Below are 24943 nucleotides of genomic sequence, written 5' to 3'. Positions count from 1 at the left end.
GTTAAGAAAGAGCAGAGTTAGGATTCTAATCCTGCACCAGCTTCCCATCTAACTCGGAATCCAAGCATGGGTCTTCCAGTGGCCCTGCCCAACCTCTCACCCTCGAGCACTCCCACTCCACCACTGCCGCACCTGGCTCCACGCTGGCCTTCCTATCACACTGTCCACACGTCAGCCCTTCCCGCTAGTGCCTGCTTCCCCTGCTGACTGGACCACTCTCCTACTAGATGCCTGTATGATCTGCTCCTTATCTTCTCCAGGTTTTGATCCAACTACCAGTATTTCCATGGAGGCTTGTTGATTGTACTCAGACACACACTTAGACACATACAATCCACAGCCACTCCCTACTTCCCTCTCTAATTTTTCTCCAATATATATAATTTGTAGTACTGGGGATGAAACCCAGATGCATTCTACCTCCGAACTATACCCCAAACCCTATTTTTTTAATTATTTTTTATTTTGAAACAGGGTCTCACTGAGTTGCAAAGTACCTCACTAAGTAGCTGAGGCTGGCCATGAACTGCAATCATCCCGTCTCAGCCTCCCAAATGCTGGGATTACAAGTGTGTGCCACCATGCCCAGATCAAATTATGTATTTTATCTTGGGCATTATCTGCCCTCCCTTCTGAACAGAGACTTCATGAGAAGAATCCCTGTGTACTTTGCTAATTGCTGTCTCTCCAGTGGATATAGGAAGCACTCAATAAATACCTGTTGATTGATGCTTAGATAAAAATGCATCTAAGCATCGAAAACTTGATGAATCTGATATTTACCATCATTGTTTTCTGTCTCCTCCCAGAAACTCTTTGGGATCACACCCCCTCTCCCTCTGAGCTATGGCACCTCTGAGCCAGATGAGTGGCCTCATCAACTCCACCTGTGGGGCAGAGAACTCCACAAGTGCCCACCAAGCCCACCCGCATGCCTACTATGCCCTGTCCTACTGCGCACTCATACTAGCCATCGTCTTCGGGAATGGCCTGGTGTGTGTGGCTGTGCTGAGGGAGCGGGCCCTGAAGACCACCACCAACTACCTGGTGGTGAGCCTGGCCGTGGCAGACCTGCTGGTGGCCACCTTGGTGATGCCCTGGGTGGTGTACCTGGAGGTGAGTGGCTTCAGGCTTTGCTACTCATGACTGTGTGTATGTCTGTCTTCCTTGATCTCCTGGGTTTCAGGCCTCAAAACATTCCCTGCCCAAAATACTCCTTCCCCAGTTCCTGAGCTGAGGGGGAAGAAGAACTCATGCCATTCTCCCTCTAATGAGGGATGGGAAGCTCTTGGGACAGCGCCATCCTCCTATATCAGAACCACGGAGCTGGGAAGGACTGTGTTCCTGTGTGTCCAGTATCCAGCTGATGGGACTTAAGTGACGAGACTTTGCTCAAAAAATATTCAGTGCCAGGCACATCTCAGTTATATGAAGGGTTAAGGGAGAGTCCAGTAAGCCTCTCTTGGGTTCAGTGTATGTGGGGGTGAAGAGAATGGGAGGGATGCCAGGGCAAGAGGGAAGGAGAAATTCTAGAAAAATCTAACACACTTTAATGAATGAGAGGAAAGATAGACTGGCCTGCAAATAGATCAAATTTCTCTTGATGGTTCAGTTGCCCTCCATCTGGGCTCTTTCCTCCTGTGTACTGACTCTCCACAGACTGTACTTCTGAAGGAACAGACTACACCTTCAAATTTATGTTTTTCATACCTTCATTAGTAGTACAAAGTCTTCACCACTCAGACAATGCAGCAGACTCTAGAGAATTCTTCTGGGGAGAAACATTTCTTAAATTTGAAAGTATTTTCATTTGAAAGTGCAAAATAGAGTCAGAAGGTGATCAAGACAAAACATCCACTTGCTGACAAAAAAAAAAATCAGGGTGCCTATGTCTGTTCAAGAAACAGATATTCTTACTAGGAAAATAGGGGATTACTAAAGAGATTTAAAAAAAAACACCTTAATATGCTATTAATATTTCTCCTCTGCACCATGTGTCATTATAAAGAGATATCCAATGAAGGATCAAAATGATGCTATGATTAAGAGAAATTAAGATTCATCAAATTAATATTTCAGTTAATATTAATAGTGGAGGTGACAGTTAATTAAGTATGACATATCACAGGAGAGCAGAAGCTTTGAACACAAGCTGCCTATGCTAGTGCCCATATTAAAGAATGGTTAGGAACTAAAAATAGATTTGTGAGCTCAAGAGGAGCACATAAAGGAAAGAAATAAATAAAATAGAGAAAGGAGAGGAAAAGAAGAAAATAACTAGGCCGATTGGGATAGATCTAAAGGCTTAGGGAATACTTAGGGAGAAATATGTATTTATTCTTCCAAGTCAGGATAATCCTGATGGTGAAGGATCTTGTAATTATCTTGAGTATTCTGTCAACTCAAGTAGGCTGAGTCATTTTTGAAGTCAGAGGCTGTGTCTTTGTTCTTCTTTTCCCTTAGTCCAAACACACTACCTGGCATATAACAGATGCTGAATAATATTTGATCGATGATTGATTAAGTGAACCTGCTCCATAATGTATATATTACATGGGCAATTTCTGCATATAACATCTGCATCTATGACTATTACAGATATCTATTCACTGTTACACATTGACTTGGAGGAGTGAGGGGGGTTGTTATTTCCCATAACAATGAGAAAGGAGTTAGAAGTGTCATATTTCTGTTCACGAGTGAAGTACTCCCAGTACTTGGGTGGTTAAGACAGGAGAATCGCAGGTTCCAGAGCAGTCATAACAACTTACTGATACTCTCAGCAACCTAGAAAGATCCTGTTTCAAAACAAAAATTTTTAAAAAGATTGGGGGTGTAGCTTAGAGGTAGAATGCCTCTGGGTTCAATCCCCTGTACCGCCATCAAAAAAAAAAAAAAAAAAAAAAGTGTGAGGCGCTAGCCAGGTGTAGTGGCATATGCCTATACTCCCAGCTACTTGGCAGGCTGAAGCAAGAGGATTGGGTTTGAGGACAGCCCCAGCAACTTAGAGAAACTCTGTTTCAAAATAAAAAATTGAGCCGGGCGTGGTGGCGCATGCTTGTAATCCCTGCACCTGGGAGGCGGAGACAGGAGGATCGCTCAAGTTCGAAGCCAGCCGCGCTGGCTTAACAGACCCTGTTTCCAAATTTTAAAAAGTATAAAATAGGTCTGGGAGTGTAGCCCGGAGGTAGAAGGGCTTCCAGGAACCCCAGTACCACCAAAATAATAATAATAATAATAATAATAATAATAATAATAATAATAATAATAATAAAAAATTAAAAATTAAAAATGGAAAAGACTGGGTTCTATCCTCAGTACTGAAAGAAGGAGGTGGAGCGGGGACAAGGAAAGAGCCAACAGTGAGCACTTTAAAGACAACTCAGTATGGATTGGCCAATGAGGCATAGCACCACCACTGCCACCTAAAAATAGAAATGCAGGCAATGGACTTTCACTCCATTGAGTATTTCCATTCCTCTTAAACAAAATCAGACTTATGGTGTCTATAACCAAGCCATCAAAGGTTCTCTTTGGCTATCCATTTGTGATTATTCCAAGACTCTGAACCATATTGGAAAAACTCTGTAGATGCTAGCTTAGAAGACAGACATTGAAACTTTTCCACACTGGAAACTCAGGGCATCCCCTTCTAACTACACCTGCCGGTATAGATGTCCCTGTTCCACCGCTAAGCACAGAAGAGCAACTGAGCTTACAGAGAGTCACAGGAAACCTGGCCAAAGGCCTTAATGGGATTTCTGTAGCAGTGTCTATGTTTTTTTTTTAATTAGTGTTGTTTTGTTTTTCCCATGAGAAGAGTTCTGATGGAGCTCTTAGTCCCCCCTCCAAAAAAAAAAAAAAAAAAAAAAAACGAGAGAGAAAGAAAAAAACCACCACCAGGTTATTTGGTGTAAGTGTTCAGTCACCAAGGACATGGTCAAAGAAACCTTTTTTTATATAAAGAAGATTTGAGAAAGCAGAGACATCTCTCTACTGGGAAATCGGCTTGGGGGCCTCGTTTTGGTCTTACCAACTTGCTTCAACCCATAGACACTGCAACTCAGAATCTCTGCGTCTTCTGAAATCAACTAAAGCTCTGTCTTAATACAATAAGATTTAACATAGCCGTCATTAATAAATAGTTAAGATAGAAGCTTCTAGTTCCAAAGACAGATCTCCTATCACAGCCAGTCCATGACTCTTCATCTTAAATGCTTCTTTTTTTTTTTCCTTCCTTTCATTATTTCCTTAGAGGCAGATGAAGAATCTTAAGGAAGCAGAGCTGGGCATGTTGGTGTACTCTTGTAGTCCCAGTATTTGAGAGGCTGAGACAGGAGGCTCATAGGTTTTTCAATAGCCTAAGCAATGTAGCAAGACTCTCAGCAACATAGTGAGACCCTGTTTCAAAATTTAAAAAATAAAATAAAACAGGGCTGGGAGTGTAGCTTAGAAGTAAAATAGTACTGTCTTCAATCTTCCATCACACACACACACACACACACACGCACGCACGCATGCACACACGCACGAGAGAGAGAGAGAGAGAGAGAAAGAACAGACTACTTTCAGCCCACATAAGAACTATGAATATCTAAATCCATGTGTCTCCGAGAAGAGGGAAATGTTACTCTTACTAACCTGTCCTAATGATGGTGCAGTTTGTGTGGCTGCTTTAATTACTTGTTTATACCTAAGAGGAAAGAGTACAGTATTGACCACAGAGAGACAGGACACACATCACTTGGGGGCCAAAGAATTCACCAAGCCCATAATCTTATATGATTTAATTTTAACACATCTGTCTTCTCTAAAGGAAGAATAGTTCATTTTGCCACACACTAGTATGTATGAATTAGAAATGTTTCGATTGTAAATATTGGAAAACTTGACTGGCTATAATTTAAGCAAGTAGGGGCTACTTTTCTCAAATAGAATTCTGAAGGAAGGTGGTTGTTGGTGATGATTCAGCTGCTGCATGGCATCATCACAACCATACTCTTCTGTATGTCCTCATCCTCATTCTTGGCAAGGTGGCATACTTCACATTGTCACAGTATAGCTGCCAAAGCCCCCAGCACTGTGGAAGTATCCAAAAATAGGATGGGTAGAAACAACAAAAGGATAGAGAGAGAAAGAGCCCTTTCTCTGGAATGGCTCAGCTTGAAACACCTCTGTAAGGTTTTCACTGAAGTCTAACTGGGCAGAACTGAATCATGAGGTCACCTGTATCTGAAAAAGAGGATAGAAAAGAAAAAGTTCAAATTTAGATTTTACTTAGCTGGGTGTGGTGGTGCACCCTTGTAATCCCAGCATTTGGGAGGCTGAGACAGGAGGATCGCGGTTCCTGGACAGCCTCAGCTACTTAGTGAGCCTTCTACAACTTAGTGAGACCTCGTTTCAAAATAAAGAATAAAAAAATAGGGCTGGGGATGTAGCTCAAAGGTAGAATGCCCCAGCCCTAGTTTTTGGGTTTTTTTTTGTTTTGTTTTTTTTTTTTTTGTTTTGTTTTGTTTTTGGTGGTACTGGGGTTCCTGGAAGCCCTTCCAGACCTGACCTATTTTATATTTTTGAAACAGGGGCTCTTAACGCCAGCGCGGCCGGCTTCGAACCTGCGCGATCCTCCTGTCTCCTCCGCCTCCCAAGCGTGGGGATTACAAGTGTGTGCCACCACGCCTGGCTTCTATTTTTTTATTCTTTATTTTTAAACAAGGTCTCACTAAGTTGCAGAAAGCGAACCCCGATCCTCTTCATGATTTAGTTCTGCCCAGTTAAAATTGAAAACTAAAAGTAAAAAGTAAAGTAAACTCCCAGTTCTGAGTCTTTCTCCTAACATGGCCCTGTGTTAGAATGCAATTTATCCCAGTGAATTCCAAGAGAAGCAATAGTATGTAGAAAGATATTGTCTACTTCATAGCAACTCCCTACATCCATATTTTATTTTAAAATAAAATCCAATTTTTTTTGCTACATCCAGTGTAACATGAGATTACATGGCTACTGAGATTACAGGGATGCTCCACCACACCTGGCTGGAGAGTACTTTGATAACTAAAAACTGTGATTTATAAATATCTATTTAGGCAATTGTAAGTAAAAGAAACTCCAAATGTTTCAAATTGTAAACAGAATGGATTGTTCTTCGCATTAAAAACTTTAAAAGTCCTCTGATAGGGTAGGCTGTAGACACAGTTTGATCAGGATTCCAACTCCATTTCTCTACAATTCTTTTGGCTCTATCTTCATATATTGACCTATCCCCAGGCAAAGGAATAAACGATAGGCCTCATGTCAATACACCACCATCCACAGCAAGAGAGAAAATCCACACCCCAGAATGTCTAGTAAGAGTGTCAAGATGCACTCTGGGCTGGCTTATGGCTGGCTTATAGATTCTTTGAACTAATCACCAGTTAGAAGCCTAGCTTATGTTCCTCCTATAAAACATATCAATGGCTCATGATTTGATTCCTAGTGGAATCAAAAGACTATGCAAAAGAAGGCACAAGACAGTTGGTAAGTGTGAATCACAGTCAGCTGTCATTGGGAGATCTCTCGTCATTAAGGCACACAGAAGCCCACACTTAGGCAGTACATATTGGGAGGCAATCAGGGGCCAGTCACTGATTTACTTCAGTATTCTCTGTCCTCGGGCCTAGAAAAAAAGTCCATGACAAAAAAAAATTCATGCAGGAAGCCAGGTATCATGGCGCATGTCTATAATCCCAATATTGGGAGGCTGAAACAGGAGGACTGCAGGTTTGAAGCCAACGTCAGCAGCATAGCAATGCTCTCAGCAACTCAGTGAGACCCTGTTTCAAAACAAAAAATAAAACAGGGGTGCAGGTATAGTTTGGAAGTAGAATGCCCCTGATTATTCAATCTCCAGTAACACACACACACACACACACACACACACACGGAGACCTCACAGGTCTTATTTCAGAAACTCCCAGGCTGTCTCTTTAATTCCATTTGCAGCATTTTCTGGAAAACTTTTTTCAGTGCCATACCAAATAGTTCTATCTCAGATTCCCTCTCAAGTTTTTAATTTCCTGCTTTACAGGCTGCAGTCTGTTTGGAGCTCCCTCTCCAAGCACAAACATCCCATTTTGTTCCACTTGGTTAAGCACCTTTTGTGCTGTTTAATGCACTTACCTCAAAAGAGAAAGGAAAAGTAAGTAGCCAGGGGAACATTTGGAAGACAGATAGTTCCCAACTTACAATGGTTCAACTTATGACTTTTCGACTTGATGACGGTGTGAAAGCAATATGCATCCAATAGAAACCATACTGCAAATTTTGAATTCTGATTTTCTCCCAAGCTAACCGTATGTGAGATGATACCCCCATGCAATGGCGGGCAGTATCAGCAAGGCGCAGCTCCCAGTCAACCACACAATCCCTGGGGAAACAACCGGTACCACACAGTGTACTTACTGTGTTGCTAAGCTGTGCTATTTGGCAGTCTAGTTGTATTAAACACATTTTCAACTTATAATATTTTCAGCTTATGATAGGTTTATTGGGATGTAACCCCATCAAAAGTCAAGAACATCTGTACTGAACTCAGAGTACGTGAGTCCCAGTATGGATAGAAGACAAAGACTCAAGGAATAAGAAATGTAGACAACCAAGCTAGAATGGTATGGGTTCAACCAGAAAACACACCACACAAAATGTGATCGAGGTCAGGTGGAGATGACAGGAAAGAACGCCTGGGAGGTGTTCTTAGTGGGGGAGAAGCTTTGGGGCCTTATAATAACATTGGTTATTAAAACTAGCCGGGCGTGGTGGCGCACACTTGTAATCCCCGCGCTTGGGAGGCAGAGACAGGAGGATCGCGCAGGTTCGAAGCCAGCCTCACTGGCTTAAGAGACCCTGTTTCCAATTTAAAAATATAAAATATGTCTGGGAGTGTAGCCCAGAGGCAGAAGGGTTCCATCCCCAGTACCACCAAAAAAAAAAAAAAAAACCTAAAGAAGGTTTAGCCAGGTGCTGTGGTACATGCCTATATTACAGCAGCTCAGGAAGCTGAGGGTGGCAATTTTGAGGCTGGCCTAGGCAATTTAACAAGCCCCTGTCTCAAAATAAATATAAAAAGGGCTAGGGATGTCACTCAGTGTTAGAACACCATTGGGTTTGATCCCATTAAATAAATAAACAAATAAATAAACAAATGTGTGTGTGTGTGTGTGTGTGTGTGTGTGTGTGTGTGTGTGTGCGTGTGTTACTGGGGATGGAACCTAAGGGTTTTCTACCTTTGGACTACATCCCTGACCTATTTTATATTTTTTTATTTGGAAACAGGGTCACACTAAGTTGCTGAGAGCCTCACTAAATAGCTGAGGCTGGCTTCAAACCTGCATGATCCTCCTGTCTCAGCCTCCCAAGTAGTGGGATTACAAGCGTGTACCACCATGCCCAGCTAATAAATGTCTTTTTAATAGAGAATTTTAGTTTAGTTTAGTTTTTGGTGGTACTGGGGTTGGAACCCAGGGGCTTTTCTACCTCTGGGGTATACTCCCAGACCTATTTTATATTTTATTTGGAAACAGGGTCTCAGTAAGTTGCTGAGAGCCTCACTAAGTAGCTGAGGCTGGCTTTGAACCTGTGCAATCCTCCTGTCTCAGCCTCCCAAGTACTGGGATTACAAGCATGCACCACCATGCCTGGCTAATAGAGAGTTTTAGCCTGGCATGGAAGTGCACACCTGTAATCCCAGTACTTGAGAGGCTAAAACAGGAGGATTATAGGTTCTAAATTAGCCTCAGCAATGTAGCAAGACTCTCAGTAACCCAGTGAGACTGTTTCAAAATAAAAAAAATAAAAAGGGCTGAGGGTGTAGCTCAAGGGTACAATGCCTCTGGATTCAATTCCCAGGAGAGAGAGAGAGAGAGAGAGAGAGAGAGAGAGAGAGAGAGAGAGAGAGAAGAGGCCAAGAGGGTTTTTACCATAGTTGAAAAAAATAAGTAAAACAACAATAGATGTTGGTACTCGAAGACCTCCCAGTGGAAAACACAAACAAGAGATTCTCACAATGCCGCACCAACTCTGGATTTTGATAAAAGTCACAGGCTGTTAAAGGTAGAAGGGCTTAGTGATTATTATCCTATTGTCCCTCCTAAAGTGTGACTCACAGCCACAAAAAAATCCTGGCCACCTCCAAGTGATAGGGTTTCTGGCACATGGGCCGAGGAGTCTGCATTGTAAATGAGCGCCTCCAAAATCCTTAGGTGCCTAAGCTTTGAGCATCTTCAAGCTAAACCCCCGTACAGAGGCAGCTGCTTTTTAAAATCATAGACTGAGCCGGGCATGGTGGTGCACGCTTGTAATCCTAGCACTTGGGAGGCTGAGACAGGAGGATCGCACAAGTTCAAAGCCAGCCTCAGCTACTTAATGAGGCTCTCAGCAAGTTACTGAGACTCTGTTTCCAAATAAAATATAAAATAGAGCTGGGAGTATAGCCTGGAGGTAGAAAAGCCCCTGGGTTCCACGCTCAGTACCATAAGTAAGTAAGTAAGTAAGTAAGTAAGTAAGTAAATAAAAACATCGATTATTGAGTTGACCTAAGGTCTACCAAATGGATTTCCAAAGTGACACCAGAAGTTGGCAGTAACGGATCCTCCAACCCCAGTCCCAGCAGAGGCAACTTGTGTGACTAGATGATCAAGTCCCCAAACAACACTTGGGAATGACCAACCTATAAAACCTCCATTTCACAGATGATAAAATTGGGATTCACGAGAGTGAAAAATCCTTATTTATTACCCTAACTTGCCCCATAGCAAACTTTTCCCCTCCTCGAAAAAGAAATTTTTTTTCTAAAAGTGGCAAACAAAAATTGAGTGAAAAGGCTAGAGAAGTGATTCTATCTTTGCCCCCTGGATAACTCCCTAAAACAACTAAAACTCAATCTCTTTAGAGCAGGAATTCTTAACTTGAGGATTCCATCAACTTGAATGTAAATAAAATTACTTCTTTAAAATTCACTAAGCAGAAATTGAACACTTCCGCCAATTATGAACGTAAGCATCAACCCCCAGCAAAAGTATTCCTAATGTCAACAGTAGAAATCACAGATATTTATATTTTCAAATTACATTGGTTGTTGCAGACATCTTGAAATATCATTTGGATTCATCATTACTTAGAAATTAGAGGAGTTTGGGGCCTGCCACAAGATCTGGTTGTTTAATGAGTTGCTAAAGAAGTCCGTGTATTTAAAATACTTTAGCAACTATATTTTTAGTATCATTGGTATCTTTAGGGGATCCAATTTATGTTTTATGTTATTCACTGAAAACCACATTCCTCTGTGAAGAGGACCATGAAGTCAAAGAGATCCATGGCCTAAAGGATGCCTGTGGAGCCCTGTTCTAGCGAGTCATTTCTGAAGATAATGTGATGCTCCCCAGACCTATGTTTTCCAAATCTCCCAGGCAGTAAGATTCACTTGGGGACTTGTTATTTGGAGTGGGGCCTGAGAATCATTTGTTTAACAAGAGCCTCAGGTGAGTTGGGAAGTGCTGCCTTAGGCTGTGTCTGTTGAAAATCAATAGCCACTTTCAGTACCTGAAGACACTTTGCTTCCTCCTGCCTTCTGTATCGCCAAAGGGAGTTTGTTACATTCATTAGCAAGTAAGAGTAACACCACCTGGCTGCCTATAATTCTGAAGTGAGTTATTCATTAGAAAGCATCATGTTGCTAAAGAGCCTTAAATCAATCAGATTTTTTTTTACTTTTTCCTACTTTAAATTCAAAAAAATCACTTTCCTTTTCATGATCTCCCAACACTTTGTATTATTTCACTGTTAGCACTTAGCACATTACATCATAGTTTTTATTCGAGCATCTATCTTCTGGGCCCTCAATTTCCCTGTAACCATTCCTCGAACATCACATACACACACACACACACACACACACACACACACACACACACACACACACATCTTCTGAGGCCTAGGAACAAAGCAGGTTTAATTCATTTCAACACATTCACCCAAGCCAAGCATCAGGCATATATAATGAGCATTCAATAAATAGTGGATGTAGAGGTAACTGTATGGACAAATGTCATCTCTCTTCCCACCTACGGTGTTAGAATGAAATTAAATTGTACATTTCTCAGGCGTGGTGTGCCAAAATGCTGACCTTTAAGAAACAGAAGAGAATAATGATGGATGTTAAGGGGCTGAAATTCCAGCCCCTTTTTATTAGCTACGTGTCCTTGGGCAAGTCACCTCTCTAGGTTTGCACTGATCTATAAACTGGAAATCCTCTTGGCCTCGCTGAGTCGCGATGAGGCAATGTGTGAGGGTTGCTTAGCATGTTCTTTGCGTTCTGCCGCTACTTTATCGATCCCTTCCTATTATTTACATGGTGGGAAAGACTGCAGTACAAATACATATTTTCATTACAAGTTCACCAATTAGAGACTTGTTTTCATGAGTAAGCTCCAGGGAGAGCTAAGTGATGGCACCTTCGTGGGAGTTTAATCAGCTAATCAGGTTGTTTTCTCCTTGACACTCAGCCAAGATCAAGGAGAGAACAGGAATTTTGAGGGCTGATGATGGAGACAGGAAAAGAGGCTAGCCAGAATGAGGTTGCATTCCAGTGGTGGGGGGGGGGGCTGAAAGCCAGGGGACAGCTTGAGGGCTTTGGCCTCTGAGCGTTTAACAAGAGGGGGGCCAGATAAACCTGCCATGTGTGTCCCTTCACCCAGGCCCCATAAGCAGCAGTAACCATTGTGCTTTGCTTTTTTTTTTTTTTTTTTTTACAACCCTGAAATGAAAGCAATCAGGAAGGCATCTCATTTACTAGAAAGGCGATGATACAGTCTGTCATACCAAACTCCCTGGTGAGCACCTGACTTTCTCCTTTCTCGATGTCTACCCACATTCACCCCATTCCAACAGCTGCCTCTCCTGGCTTGATACTTCCTAGTGGCCTGTCAGCCTATGCTAGCCATGTGAACTTTGGCAGTGGACTTAAGCTCTATAAGCTTTAGCTTGTTTCTCTGTGGTGAAGATAATAATAGTCTGTTGACGTCAAATAACAACTCTGCTTTAAAGGAAATAAGAAAATACTTTTTCTGAGCCAAATATGAGTGATCATGTGGCCTGGAACATGGATTCAAATTAACCTGAGTGACATGTTCTGCAATGGAAGAGGATACATAAACTTTTACAGTCACAGGACAAAGAAAGTCATAAATCAATACATTCAAACAATGCATTGATGGTGAATAGGTAAGTGCACTAGGGCCAAGAGGGAAATTCTTCTCTATGAGTTTCAAATGTTATAGCTTCCTCTGCTTTAGGATTGGAGGCCAGAGGTCTACTGAGCAAAGCAATACATTCCAAGAGGTTGACCTAATAGTCATGAGAATGTTAGGTCAGTTACAAAGGTTAAAAGTAAATGGTTATTTTTCTAAAGGGCCTAAGATAGCCCAAGGTAATTCTGGATCTTGACCTGCAGCATTTCATCTCTCCCCAATCATGATGTCCTACTCAGCTGAGGTCAATCTGCAGGATCTTTGAGATAGATGTGGCTTCTGCACAGAACTGTAGCTTCACAGTCCTCTCTCATGAGATTATAACCAGCATCAGAGGGCATGTATGCAAAGTGTTTAGCAGAACACCGGGCACTTAGTAAGGATTCAATAAATGCTACCTATTAGTATGAACACACAGTCCATCGGAGACCATTCAATCTTTCAGAATCTATCGCCCTGCCTAGGCCCTACTTTAGGATCTGGGCTAGCAACACTAATCAAGTACATGTCTTTGCTATAATGGAGTTGGTTAAGTAACATTCAATTAATCTTCCATCAAATGAGATGCTCCTCAAAAAGCTCTAAGAGCACATACTATAAATAAACAAATTCAGTTTTAAAAATCTGAAGTTTCAAAGTTATATAGAGTCCTGGAATGGATCATGTGGGTGGGTGACCCATATAGAGTAAATTTCCAATAAGTGTTAGTTTGTATCAGCCATATTAGGCTTTCGTGCTGATCTCTAGGTATTATATCCGCAGATTCCTTGCTTCTCCAGTTCTCTTGTAAGTTCTTCAAGGAAAGTCTCTGTAGTACATTTTATAAAACCTCTCCACACACATAACGTACCTTCCTTCTATGTACTAAGTGTTAGGAACATCACAAATATCTGTCCTCATACAAGCACCAGTGTAGCTGCTATCCTATCTTCTTACCTCTACTAGCTCCAACACACGTACACAAACACTCACAATTATGCAAGAAAAAGAAAGTAGTTTTTCCCCAATTTCAGACACAAATTGCATAGTATATATGGTGAAATGAAATTTAGTGTATAAAATTCAAGTTTGGGGAATAGCTTTTACAGCATCCAACTGTCCTCTGCAATGAGCAAAACCACCTTTCACTCTCCTGTCTCCCATAAATCATTGTATGATCGCAACTCTTTCAATCAGAATCCTTCCCATCTCCCTTCTCCAAAAGTTTCTCACTCTCAGAATTTCTATAAATTCATATTAGGCCTTTATTGATATAGAGCCAGGTGGTTGAACTAAAAGAAAGTAAATCCTTAACCAAGTGAGCAAAAAAAGATGACTTTGTCATCACTAGTTTTAACTTTTTATTGTTGCTTTTAAGAGGAAAAGAATCCTTGGTCAGTGTTTCTCAAAATAGTCTAAAGATGACCAAATATAAAAATAAAATGGGAAGCTGAAAAGGAAATAAATCCAAGAGAGGATGTTGTTAGGAAGGACAGACAGCCTTCCTTGTTTTACTTGGATAAAACAGGAATGCGGAGAAGAGAGACTTGGTCATAATCAGAAGAATCTTAGAAAAAAAAAAAAAACTGACAGCAGTCTTTCTTTCTGCACATTTAGTCAATATTTGTCTTTTTCTTGAAAAGTTACCTCATGGGCCACTATGACTATCTTTCATTCTTCCTCTCAATAGCCATGGAACCTGCTCATGAACACACAGCTACATCCATGGCATAAAGCTTCAGATTTCTCCTTAAGAACCATGCTCTCCCAGAACAACAGCCCTGTGAGCAGGAAGCTGGCAAAACCCAAAGCCTCAGGGGCCATAAATGGCAGTTTTTGGACACTTGGAAAGTGACAATCTTCTGATATATCTTCCTGGCTCAATTAGGTTATATAAAAATCTGAAAACTAAAATAGAAATGTGTTCGACTACAAATTAAATTACCTAAGTCCCTGACTTTTTTAAGTGTTCCTCAGAGGAGGCTTGGAGCTTGAAACACATGTACAAAGGCAGGAGGTCAGAGCCATCCTCACTAATTCTGAGAGAGGTAGAGAGAATCCATCCCTGTATGATTTCCTGAACCAGCCTTTCCCCTATCTCATGGTGATTGAGATGTGAAGTTACAGGCAGTCACACTGGCATAGACTTATTTTATGTAGGTTCTTATAGATATTGTTTTGGGTTGTTTCCAAGCTTTAGATCCTGAAGCCACATAGATTTTTGCTTCGAAATCATGTTTAATGAAAAATGTGTTTTTAGCTTATTTCCTGGGGACATGGTGAGCTCTCTACTGGGTGAAGAGCTTCAGGGAGGCAGTTTTGGCACCGTGCACATATCTGGCAGATGCCCAAGCTCCTCTGCTACCAACTGTGCATCTAAGGCCAGCATGCATCTCTGGGCACATCACTTAACCACAGAGAGCATTTCCATGTTTGAACAAGATCAGTGATTCTCAAACCTTGGTACGTCGAGGGGTGTTTATCTTTAAATGAAGATTCAAGGGTCCCAGATCCAGAAATTCTGACTCACTAGTTCTATGGAGGATTCAGAAATCTCTATCGTTCATGAATAACTCCCTGTGGACCACTCTGAAACACACTGCACTAACTGATTTAGAAGATCCCTTCCAGCACCTACATGTTAATATTCTTTGAGTTTGACTTTTCTTTAGCAACCATTCTTGGGCAGCCTGGCACCCCCTCGGTTCCCATCTGCCCTGTGGTAATGACAGTACCAGCCACAGAGAGCAGGGAGGGCATGTCGGTATCTCTGCTGAGCATACAGGACAGGGCAGTCAGGAGAGTTGACTGGGCAGCTGTTCCTTTGTTAGGGAAAACACTAACACCCTTCTCTCTGATGCCCAGGTAACAGGTGGAGTCTGGAATTTCAGCCGCATTTGCTGTGACATCTTTGTCACCCTGGATGTCATGATGTGTACAGCCAGCATCCTGAACCTCTGCGCCATCAGCATAGACAGGTAGGGCCGGGCCACTCCTTCCAGGCGTAGGAGAAACATGGCCCAAAGTGGGGGGAGGAGGCACACACTTTGCGTTTGATGTGCTGGGTCACTTCCAAGTAGAACTTGCCCCTGGGATATTTTACTGTCTCTTTTTAAACTATGGCTTTCAGGTGAGAAGAACACGCTGTGACAGGAGAGAAACAGTTATTCTATAGAGCTGCCTATCCCGCTCCTTCCTAACAACTTCTTTTCCTTGGATTTGTTTCCTTTTCAGTCTTTCATGTTAACTCTGTCTTTGGTCATTTCCCCTGCTGCCCTCTCAGGAGGATCCTGGGTTTGTTTTCCCACCATCCTTTAGGGTTTTTGTGATTCTTAAGTGGAAGGAAAGAAGAGGAGGAAAAGGACAGGAGGCGTATTGACTCAATCAGTAGAAAAGTTTGTAGTTGGTTTAGCTGTCTGTTTTTGGTGAAGAGAGGGACGGAGGGTGGGCAGGCAAGAAAGCAAGGCAGATATGGGCGTATATTCTAAGAGAGAGAGAGAAGTGGGTGGAGGAGAAAGTCAATTTTAGAAGGCGTGGCTGTGACTTATAGATTTTCCTCATACAGTTTAAGAAAAGCAAATAAAAAGTGATAGGTTTTTTAAAATTCCTCTTTCTCTGGGCATGGTCCACACACCTGTAATCTCAGTGATTTAGGAAACGGAGGCAGGAGGATTGCAAATTTGAGGCCATCTTGGGCAACTTATCAGGGTTTTCATCTTGAAATAAAAATAATAAAATGACTGGGAATGTAGCTCAGTGGTGAAGAGCCCCTGGGTTCAGTCCCTGGGAGGGAAGGAGATTTGGCTCTACTCTCTGAGTTCTATTGAAGCAATATCACTTTCTTTTTTTGGTTCCTGGAAGCCCTTCTACCTCCGGGCTACACTCCCAGACCTATATTTTATACATTTTTTATTTGGAAACAGGGTCTCTTAAGCCAGTGCGGCTGGCTTCGAACCTACACGACCCTCCTGTCTCCGCCTCCCAAGTGCGGGGATTATAAACGTGCGCCACCACGCCCGCCCACAATATCACTTTCTATCCCTAAAAGAACCCGAATTCACTGCCATGCTCTAGGCCCCTCTGTTCCCCACTTCCCCTCTCTTTTTGTCTTTTTCCTCTTTTCCCCCTCCCCTGCCTGAGCCTTAGTTTTACCACAAGACATCAGCAGGCCCACTGAGCACCCTGTGGAAAGGAAGGTGCTTCTAACCTTTTCTTCTCCAAGTTTTCAACATCTTCCCTCTCCCTCCACATCTCCACCTTTTTCCAATGATATTATCCATCTTCTCCATAGCTCCAACAGATGAACTCATATAAGATCTGCCATTTACTGCCACATTGTGATAACCTTCAACATGCATTCATTCATTTCATCTTAACTCTTTCTTTCTTTTTTCTTTCTTTTTTTTTTTCTTTTGCAGTACTGAGGATGGAAACCAGGGACATTGTAACTCTGAGCTACACCCCCAGCCCTATTTTTTAGTCTCTTTATTTTTGAAACAGGGTCTCACTGAGTTGCAAAGAGCCTTGCTAAGTAGCTGAGGCTGTCCGCTGGTTTCCACCTCCCGAATGATGGGATTACCAGTGCGTGCCACCACGCCCAGCCTCATCTTAACTCTTAGGTACCATTTTAGTCTTCATTTACTAAGAGTTAAATATTTTGCCAAAGTCGTACAGCTAGTATAGACCTCTGCCAGGATTTGAATTCAGGTTCTTTAATTCCAGATGAATTATCTTAAACATTAGGTTAATTTCATCAAATCTCTAAGCACCTCTACCTATGCCTTAAATTTCAGATCACATTACTGCCTGGATATCCCATTGGCTCCTTTAAAACAAAATGTTTAAAAATAAACCATCAAGCCGGGCATGGTGGCACAGGCTTGCAATCCCCGCGCTTGGGAGGCGGCGATCCTTGGGAGGATCGCGCAGGTTCGAAGCCAGCCGCGCGAAATTTAAAAAAGTATAAAATAGGTCTTGGAGTGTAGCCCAGAGGTAGAAGGATTTCCAGGAACCCCAATACCACCAAAAAATAAAATAAAATAAATAAATAAAAAATAAACCATCAAAACACCAAACCACCTTGACTTAATGATTTCTCATAGACACCATCTTTGTCCTAAGAATCTTGGGTTTTCTTTGACTCCTCCCTCTTCTTAGTTGCCCACACTAAAAAAGAAAAAAGAAAAAAAGAAAGGTATAGACTCTAATTTTTCAATTATTTTAGGTTTACCTCTATGCTTCCTTTCTTGTTGCTCCCCCCTATTGTTTTCGGCTCCTACAACCTCTCCCCTGAGCCTCACAGCTTTCTAACTCGTCCTTCATGCCATCAGAATTATTTCCCCCAGAAGTACAGCCCTAATGTTCACTGTACTCAAAACTCTTCAATGTCTCCATGCTCTATGGAATAAAACTTAAAATGACCTCCACAGCCTGGGACTCGAAGTTTTCCACAATATGGCTTCCACCTGCTTCTAAATGTCTTCTCTTTGGAGTTTCCCTGTATCCGTGTTCCAAGGATTATCCCAGCAGCCTCCTTTTCCATAAATCCCCTTGGAATTTCTACAATTCTTACAATTCAGTACCCCACGATCCCTCGTAATGCCTTCTCGGAAGCTATGTTGTGACATACCCAGCCTGCCTTTTCTCACATGATGCAGGGCTCTGCTCTCAATAGCCCCAGCCCTAAGGCTGTGCTCTCAATAGCCCCAGCCCTAAGTCATTCTTCCATGAGCTGAAGGGGAACTATGAGCAAAGATGAAAGAATGGACAGCAAACCCCTTTCCCCCCTTTCCTAAGGTGACTCTGCAAACCAGCCAGCCAACATAATGTTTTTCTACTTATATCACTTGATTAACTCTCCAACTGAGAAGGAAAATTAAAGCACATGTCTATAATGCTGGAAAGAATATCATTAGAGTATGTTTAAAAATAGAGGACGTGGTTACATAATTCTGTAAATATATCAAAAAATGTTAAATTGTACCCTCTAAGTGGATTAATTGTGTGATATGTGAATTACATTTCAATAAAGCTGTTAAAAAAGTAAAAGCATAGAGATTTTATAATATTTTTAGCTTTAACATCTAAGTCTATTGCACGGTTTCTGGACACTCAGTTTCATGTTTTGGAGAATATCTTATTTATGGACATGGTGGGCTGCTGCTGGTTTGCTTTATCATCGCCTTCACCACCCCAAGCGCTTATGTTCAACCTAGGTCCTTATCACCTGTCCATCTCCCTGCAGTGCCAATGACGGTCTTAAACAAAAAGTATCTGACTGAATCCAGTGGTCACTGGCCAGGGGAACCAGTGTTCATACTGCAAACAGGCATCATCAGGCAGGGCATGAGCAGAGAGATTAGCCTTAGGAGATAGAAGAGTGTATAAAGAGAGTCTAAGGCCAGGCATGGTGGTTAATGCCAGTAATTCCAGTATTTTAGAGGCTGAGATAGGAGAATCACGGTTTGAGGCCAGCCTCAGCAATTTGGGGTACAGGGTTATTGGGGATGGAACCCAGGGGCATTGTACCTCTGAGCTACACCCCAGCCCTATTTTTCAGTCTTTTTATTTTTGAAACAGGGTCTCACTGAGTTTGCAAATGGCCACGCTAAATAGCTGAGGCTGTCCACGAACCACGGTCCTCTGGTCTCTGCCTCCTGAATGCTGGGATTACACATCTGTGCCACCATTCCCGGCCAGCCTCAGCAATTTAATGAAATCCTGCTTCAAAGTAAAATAGGGCCAGAGGTGTAGCTCAGAGGTAGAATGGGTTCAATCCCCGGTAACACACACACACACACACACACACACACACACACACGCACACACACACACACATTTTAAGTTAAGTAAAAAATAAAGAGAGCCTTGAAGCTGGTTATGGTGATGCACGTCTGTAATCCCAGCAGCTAGGGAGGCTGAAGTAGGAGGACTGCAAGTGTGAGACCAGCCTCTGCAACTTAACCATGTTGCGGGAATAGGTTGGGGGGGAAAAGGTGCGTGGTGTGTGTGTGAAGTAATCCCCCCCCACCAGACACACACACACACACAGACAAACAGAAAAACCGTGGATTCTTGTCCTAAGCTAAGAATAAGTATTCATCGCTTGGACAGGTGCTGAAGATTTAAAGAAGTTTATTAGAAAGATAGAAATATAGAAAATAGAAATACAGCCCCATGCCAAGATGGCATGAGGGGATGACTCGAATGAGTACACCAAAGGGCTTACACGTGGACCGGACTTTTTATATCCATGACCTCCATCTTGTTTGCGTGGCTCTGACGTGAATGTCCCTGTAAGGTACCTCCCTTGCACGGTGTGGTGAGGTGTCTCCTTTCATAAAGGGCAAGGTCAACCCTGCCCCATCCCCCCTAGATCATGTAGATCTGTCTTTAGAAAAAGGAAGCCCTAGCTCTCCTCTATTGACTTGTTAAGTACTTTGAGCTAGGTTGATTTACACTGGAATAGCTGCCTGTTGTTAGGCCAAAACCAAGTCCTTTCTTTATCCATGTCTGCCTCCATTTTGACACAACTATTTTGAAATATACCAATTATTTTCTTTTGAAATATATTAATAATCAGAGCTTTCCCAAATCTTTCTAGGTCATTCCCCATATTGGCACAAACCAGACCCATCTCAAGAATTAAAAATATAAATGGGCTGGGGATATAGCTCAGTGGTTGAATGGCCCTGAGTTTAATCCCCAGCACCAACAACAAAACAAAAAGAGAGAGAGGTAGGGCAGCCCTCCCTGCCCTTCTCCCTCACACATTCACTCACACACACAGTTATGAGTGAGGCTGAGGAGGCTGCATAATGGTGTGGGAACAGAATTCAGCCCGCGCTTCCCAAGCCCAGTCTGTCCTGAGAGGGTCCCCTTTTTTGCAATTTGACAGCCAGCAGGGAACACCTTTCTCTAACTGGCACAAGAGCACCATTTTGCTGGCAGCAGCCAGGCTGAACACACACGCACTTCTGCTTCCACCACTTAAAACACAACCAACAGGAGGAAACCTGGAAGTGATTCCGATCTTCTCTAGGAAAACTCCCAAACTGCTTAGCACTCACCTTCCTGAAACCTGACAGGAAGAGCCACGCCTCGGATCCCAGCGGAGAAGGAGAAGGGGGCTCCTTCCGGGCTTGTGTTTCCTTATGGATCAATCCAGCCAAACCTCCAAAGAGAGGCCCCCTCCCTATTCTAGGAACGAAAATAGGCCTCACAAAAGCTGCTTCCATTATCCTTCACAGCAGTTTGCAGTACACAGCATTAAAATCTGTTCGTGTGATGCCAGAGAGCCGGTCAATTCATTAGCAATGCAGTCATTCACGCGGACCTTTGGTCTTCACACAATGCCAGTCACCAGTCTGACAAACTTGACCAAATGGATTCAGTATTTTTTGGTCATGAAGCCCTGGTCTGTAATAACAGGGTGGTAAGAGATAGAAAAGAAAAGGAAATGATAAAAGGGTTTTTGAAAGCAAGTAATACTATTGTCATTAGATTCTGAGGCAGAGCACTGGATGCTTGGATTAAAGCCGCCTTTTCTTTTTTAAAAAGCAGAGTGGGAAGTCCAGGGAGTCTAAGCCCCCACCCTGTGGCTCCATGCCTTCAGGTCAGCCCCCTCCCACCATATCCTAGCTCCAAGCTAACTCAGGGAGCCGGCTGAGAATGTGTTAGGAGGACACGACCAAGCGGTGAAAATTAGAGTCCTCTGAGAGGACCTGGGAATAATGTAACCGAATTCATTCACCAGGCAGTTCTTTAAGTGGCTCTCAAATGGCACCCATCACACAGGCAAGCCTCCGCGCCTTTGCAGTGAGCACAATAGGTACCAGATGAGTCACAGGCACCTTGGATTTTTAGTTTGCATCTAAATAAGCACTTTATATTTGCAAAGGGCTTCCCAGTCATTTGCAAAAAGCTTTCTCCTTCAACAACTCCACTAGGGGAGTCCACGGAACTAAAGATTTATTGAGCCCCCTGTCTGACCAAATAAAAGGTGGTGAAAAGCAGCCCTCACAGAGCTCTGGGGCTCATTAAACCCCGGCAGGAGTTAGAGTCAGGGCCTCCCACCCAGAGCAGCCTCCTCTCCCACAGGCCACTTCATACAGAGGCACCCTCATTCTGCTTACCACACCCCCCATCTCCCATTTGGGACCCAGCTCCAGGGTGAAAATCAAGCACTGCAAAGGTACTGAGACCTAAAAGTAGAGTGACAAGCCACATAGACTAGCTGATGGAACTGGGAGGCCAAGGGTGCCGCATAGTTAACTCATTTGAGCACAGATGTTTACTACTTGCCAAGGGTCCTGCAGCCTCTTAGTGCAGGTCCAGGAATAGAAATGGGGTCCTCTCTCAATTGCAATCAATAGCTCCCTTTTTGGAGAACATACAGATGGGGCCAGGGGAAGTGCCTTTGGCCCTGCCAGCCCACCAAATCTACAAGTGTGGCTTCCTTGGACTAAATGAGGTCCATTTCCTACATCTTCAGTGTCCTGGCCATGTTTGTACAAATTCTAACTTGCATGAGTCTAGAAGCAACACTCATAAAAATAGTCACCTTAACTTAGTTTGTACTATATGCCACGTACTAACAACTTCTTACTCAGTATTACTGTCTCTCACAACAATGCACAGTAGGCGCTTTATTTCCACTTCACAAATAAAGATTGTGAGGTTAGTAGGTGTGAATAAACTGGCTCTGAGATTGCAGAGGTAAGAGGGGCAGCAGCGTCTTCCTGCTCCAGCCAGCACTCTGCCTGCTCTGGGCCTCTCCTCCTCCACTATGACACGCCTGGCTCAAATCCACCTACCCCATAATAGCAAACTGACCTTGGGCGGATCAATTAATCTTGCATGCCTCAGTTTCCTTATCTGTTTAGTGGAGTTAAGGACAAAACTACCTTAACAGGTTGTTGGTAGGATTCAATGAATGAGCATTTGTCAAGCACTAGCAATAGTGTCTGGCTCATGGAAAGTGCTCTGTGCTTCATTAGTAAATAATAAATTGAATGTTCTCTGTCAGGAGTAAAAGGAAGACAATTTAGAATTACTGATAGTAGCAGTTACTGATCTCTCGGATTAATACAATAATAATGACAGTGATAACTACAATAATATTGTCTTTTGAATGTTAAATATGTACTAGGTGTATGACCTTAAAAAAAAATAGAGCGATAATCTCATTCAGTGTTTGTAACAGTCCTATTGGGCAGGTATCATTATTCCCAATGTATAGATAGGGGGATTGAGTTTGAAAAGTCAAGTCCCCAGCCTGCAGTCACACATGAAGTGTCAGAACTAGGATTCAAGCCCTCATCATCCTGTCACTAAAGCCCCCAGACTTAGCCACAATGCACATTGCCGCCGAGAATCCCACCCCAGAAAGGGCACCCGTTGCTGGAACACCAGGGGAGCGGGCCTGCGCGCCCAGCGTGTCGGCCCAGGCAGCACCCCACGGAGCTGACAGCGGGATGGCCCTGGGTGGCCCTGCCCAGCCTCTCTCTCTCCAGGCCCACCGGCCCTCCCAGGACTCTGACGCGCGGTGCTCGCAAGGCGGTCAGTCATCTGCAGTCAGTAGGAAAGGAAAACAGGGACTATAAACAGTCTGCTTGGGTTGGGATTCCGGGTCTCCGCGGGGTTCCAAGAACCGAAGGGCGGGTTTTCCTTCCCGCAGATCCTGGAGAGCCCCCAGGTGAGTGGTGAACTTCTCACCCCGCCAAGCAGCCGGCTCTTGCTGCATTACGGTGCCCTCCCATGGCTGATTCTGGAACAGCCTTATCGGCTCAGTCACCTAGGCCAGGCTAGGGACCTCTTTTATCCTAACAGTTTGGAAAAGGAGAAGATTAAAAAAAAAAAAAAAAATGCAATGTGACAGTGGTAAAATTGAAGTCTCATGTCTCTGCTTCTTACCTAAGTTAACAAGAATCTTAGGCAGAGACTTCTCTAATGCAGACTTTCTCAGATTCATCTATGCCTAAGATCCATTTGTTTGCTAAAATATATATATATATATATATATATATATATATATATATATATATATATGTATATATTTCTTGGTTTCACTGCAGAAGTCCCTAATCAGAATCTCCAGGACATGGCCTGGGGATTCCGCATTTTAACCGGACCTCCCTTCATCCCTGCTCCTCCAGACAACTAACAGAACTAGCCTAACTGGGGAAACTGTTCTGGGCACCCACAGTGCTCTCCAAGTTCAAATTCTTGCCACTCTGACATTGCTGAGGAAGACTGTGTCTACATCCTGCAGGTCTTAGAGACCTGTCTATGTTCTTGAGAGGGAATGGGACACTCAGGAGAGACGCTGGCCTTGGAGATGAGAGACCTGGCTCTGTGTGCCCTCCTTTGCTGCTGGATGTTGGGCCCATCATGAACCTCCCTGTATCTCTCATCCTTCCTTTATAAAATGGTGCCAGGGTTCCCTATGTTCTCTGGTCCATTGAATTAATGGGGCCTCCAAGGAGTTGTTGGATATTAAAGAGTATTTAGAATAGCCCACAACTTTCAGTAGTATTCTAGAGCCAGCTAGTGATGGCTACCAAGAGCACATTGGCAAAATTTTAGGAATTTTTTTTTTTTGAGGCAGGTATTAGAGAGCCTTGGTGGTGGTTTGAAATGGGCTATGGTGGGCATATCTACACCACAGAAAATTGGAATGGTACAGATTAAGGTTTTTCTTCATCTAGAAAGCCAGTTGTTAGCCTTTTCCCAGCATACCACTGAATGCACAGGATGATCAGGCTTTTTTACATCAAGAATTTGGTGTGACTTGGGAGAATTGGAGGACCTGCAACTAACCACAGGTCTGGGGCACAGCTTTCCTCCTCCTACCCTCAACTACTTTTTGACCAGGACAGCAGCAGAAGTCAAGGCTCAGCCTCTCCTCCGAGGTACCCTGGGGTCACCTCTCACAGCAATGCCCTGACTTGAAGACAGCCAAGTCCAAAGTTCCAAGGAGAGTGCGAGGACTGGAAGGACACCAGGTTCTACTTGCCCAGCTCCTGCACAGCCAAGAGGGGGACTGAAGGGAGGACTTGTGTGTGAATCTGAAGAAGCAGGATTGCCATCGGCTTCCTTAGGGTTGGTTGCACAATCTTAATTTAACCTTATTTGTCCCCCTTCAGAAAGAAGCCACCTTTGTCACACATTCTGGTGCCAATTATGTTTTAGATCTGGAGTGTCTCCTAAGGCTCATGTGTTGAAGCCTTGGACCCAATGCTACAATGTCCATGGTGGGGCCTCGGGGAAGTGACTGGTCATGAGGACACTAAACTCATCCACTGACAAGTTGATGACTGAATGGGCCATTAGGAAGTGGGGCCCAGTTTGAGAAAGTAGATCACTGGGAGCATCCCTCAGTTTGAAGGCTATAATTGGTCTCTGGACCCTTCCTTGTTTCGTCACTCTCTGCTTCCTGGTTGTTATGAGGTAGCCACTTCCCTCTTCCGCCCACTTCTGCCATGACGTTTCTGCCTTGGAGCCAGCCGACCATGAACTGTAACCTCTAAAACCACGAACCAAAATAAACATTTGTGCCTCTAAGTTGATTTTCTAGATATTTTGTCACAGTGTCAGAAAGCTGACTGAGGCAGGGCTAAAGCCAAGTCCTGCAGAGTTTGCCTTCATCTAGGAAATCACAGCTGCCTCGAGTTGCTTTCGTG

At 43.3% G+C, this 24943-nt stretch overlaps 1 protein-coding gene across 1 annotated transcript in view; it reads left to right on the top strand.

Annotated features, from left to right (window-relative positions):
• Positions 1–846: 846 nt before the first annotated feature.
• Positions 847–24943, top strand: part of DRD3 (dopamine receptor D3) — a gene marked incomplete at both ends in the record, with an annotated part of 43423 nt that continues 19326 nt past the window's right edge. The window contains 2 exons of the mRNA XM_080695803.1: positions 847–1116; positions 15126–15238. Coding sequence (XP_080551929.1) covers positions 847–1116; positions 15126–15238 — 383 coding nt within the window. The remainder of the gene's footprint in view (positions 1117–15125; positions 15239–24943) is intronic.

The sequence above is a fragment of the Muscardinus avellanarius genome (assembly GCF_963383645.1).
Source record: "Muscardinus avellanarius genome assembly, chromosome: 5".
NCBI classification, from domain to species: Eukaryota; Metazoa; Chordata; class Mammalia; order Rodentia; family Gliridae; genus Muscardinus; species Muscardinus avellanarius.
Note: the sequence above shows the minus strand (reverse complement) of the source record. Positions and strands in the feature narration are given on the sequence as shown.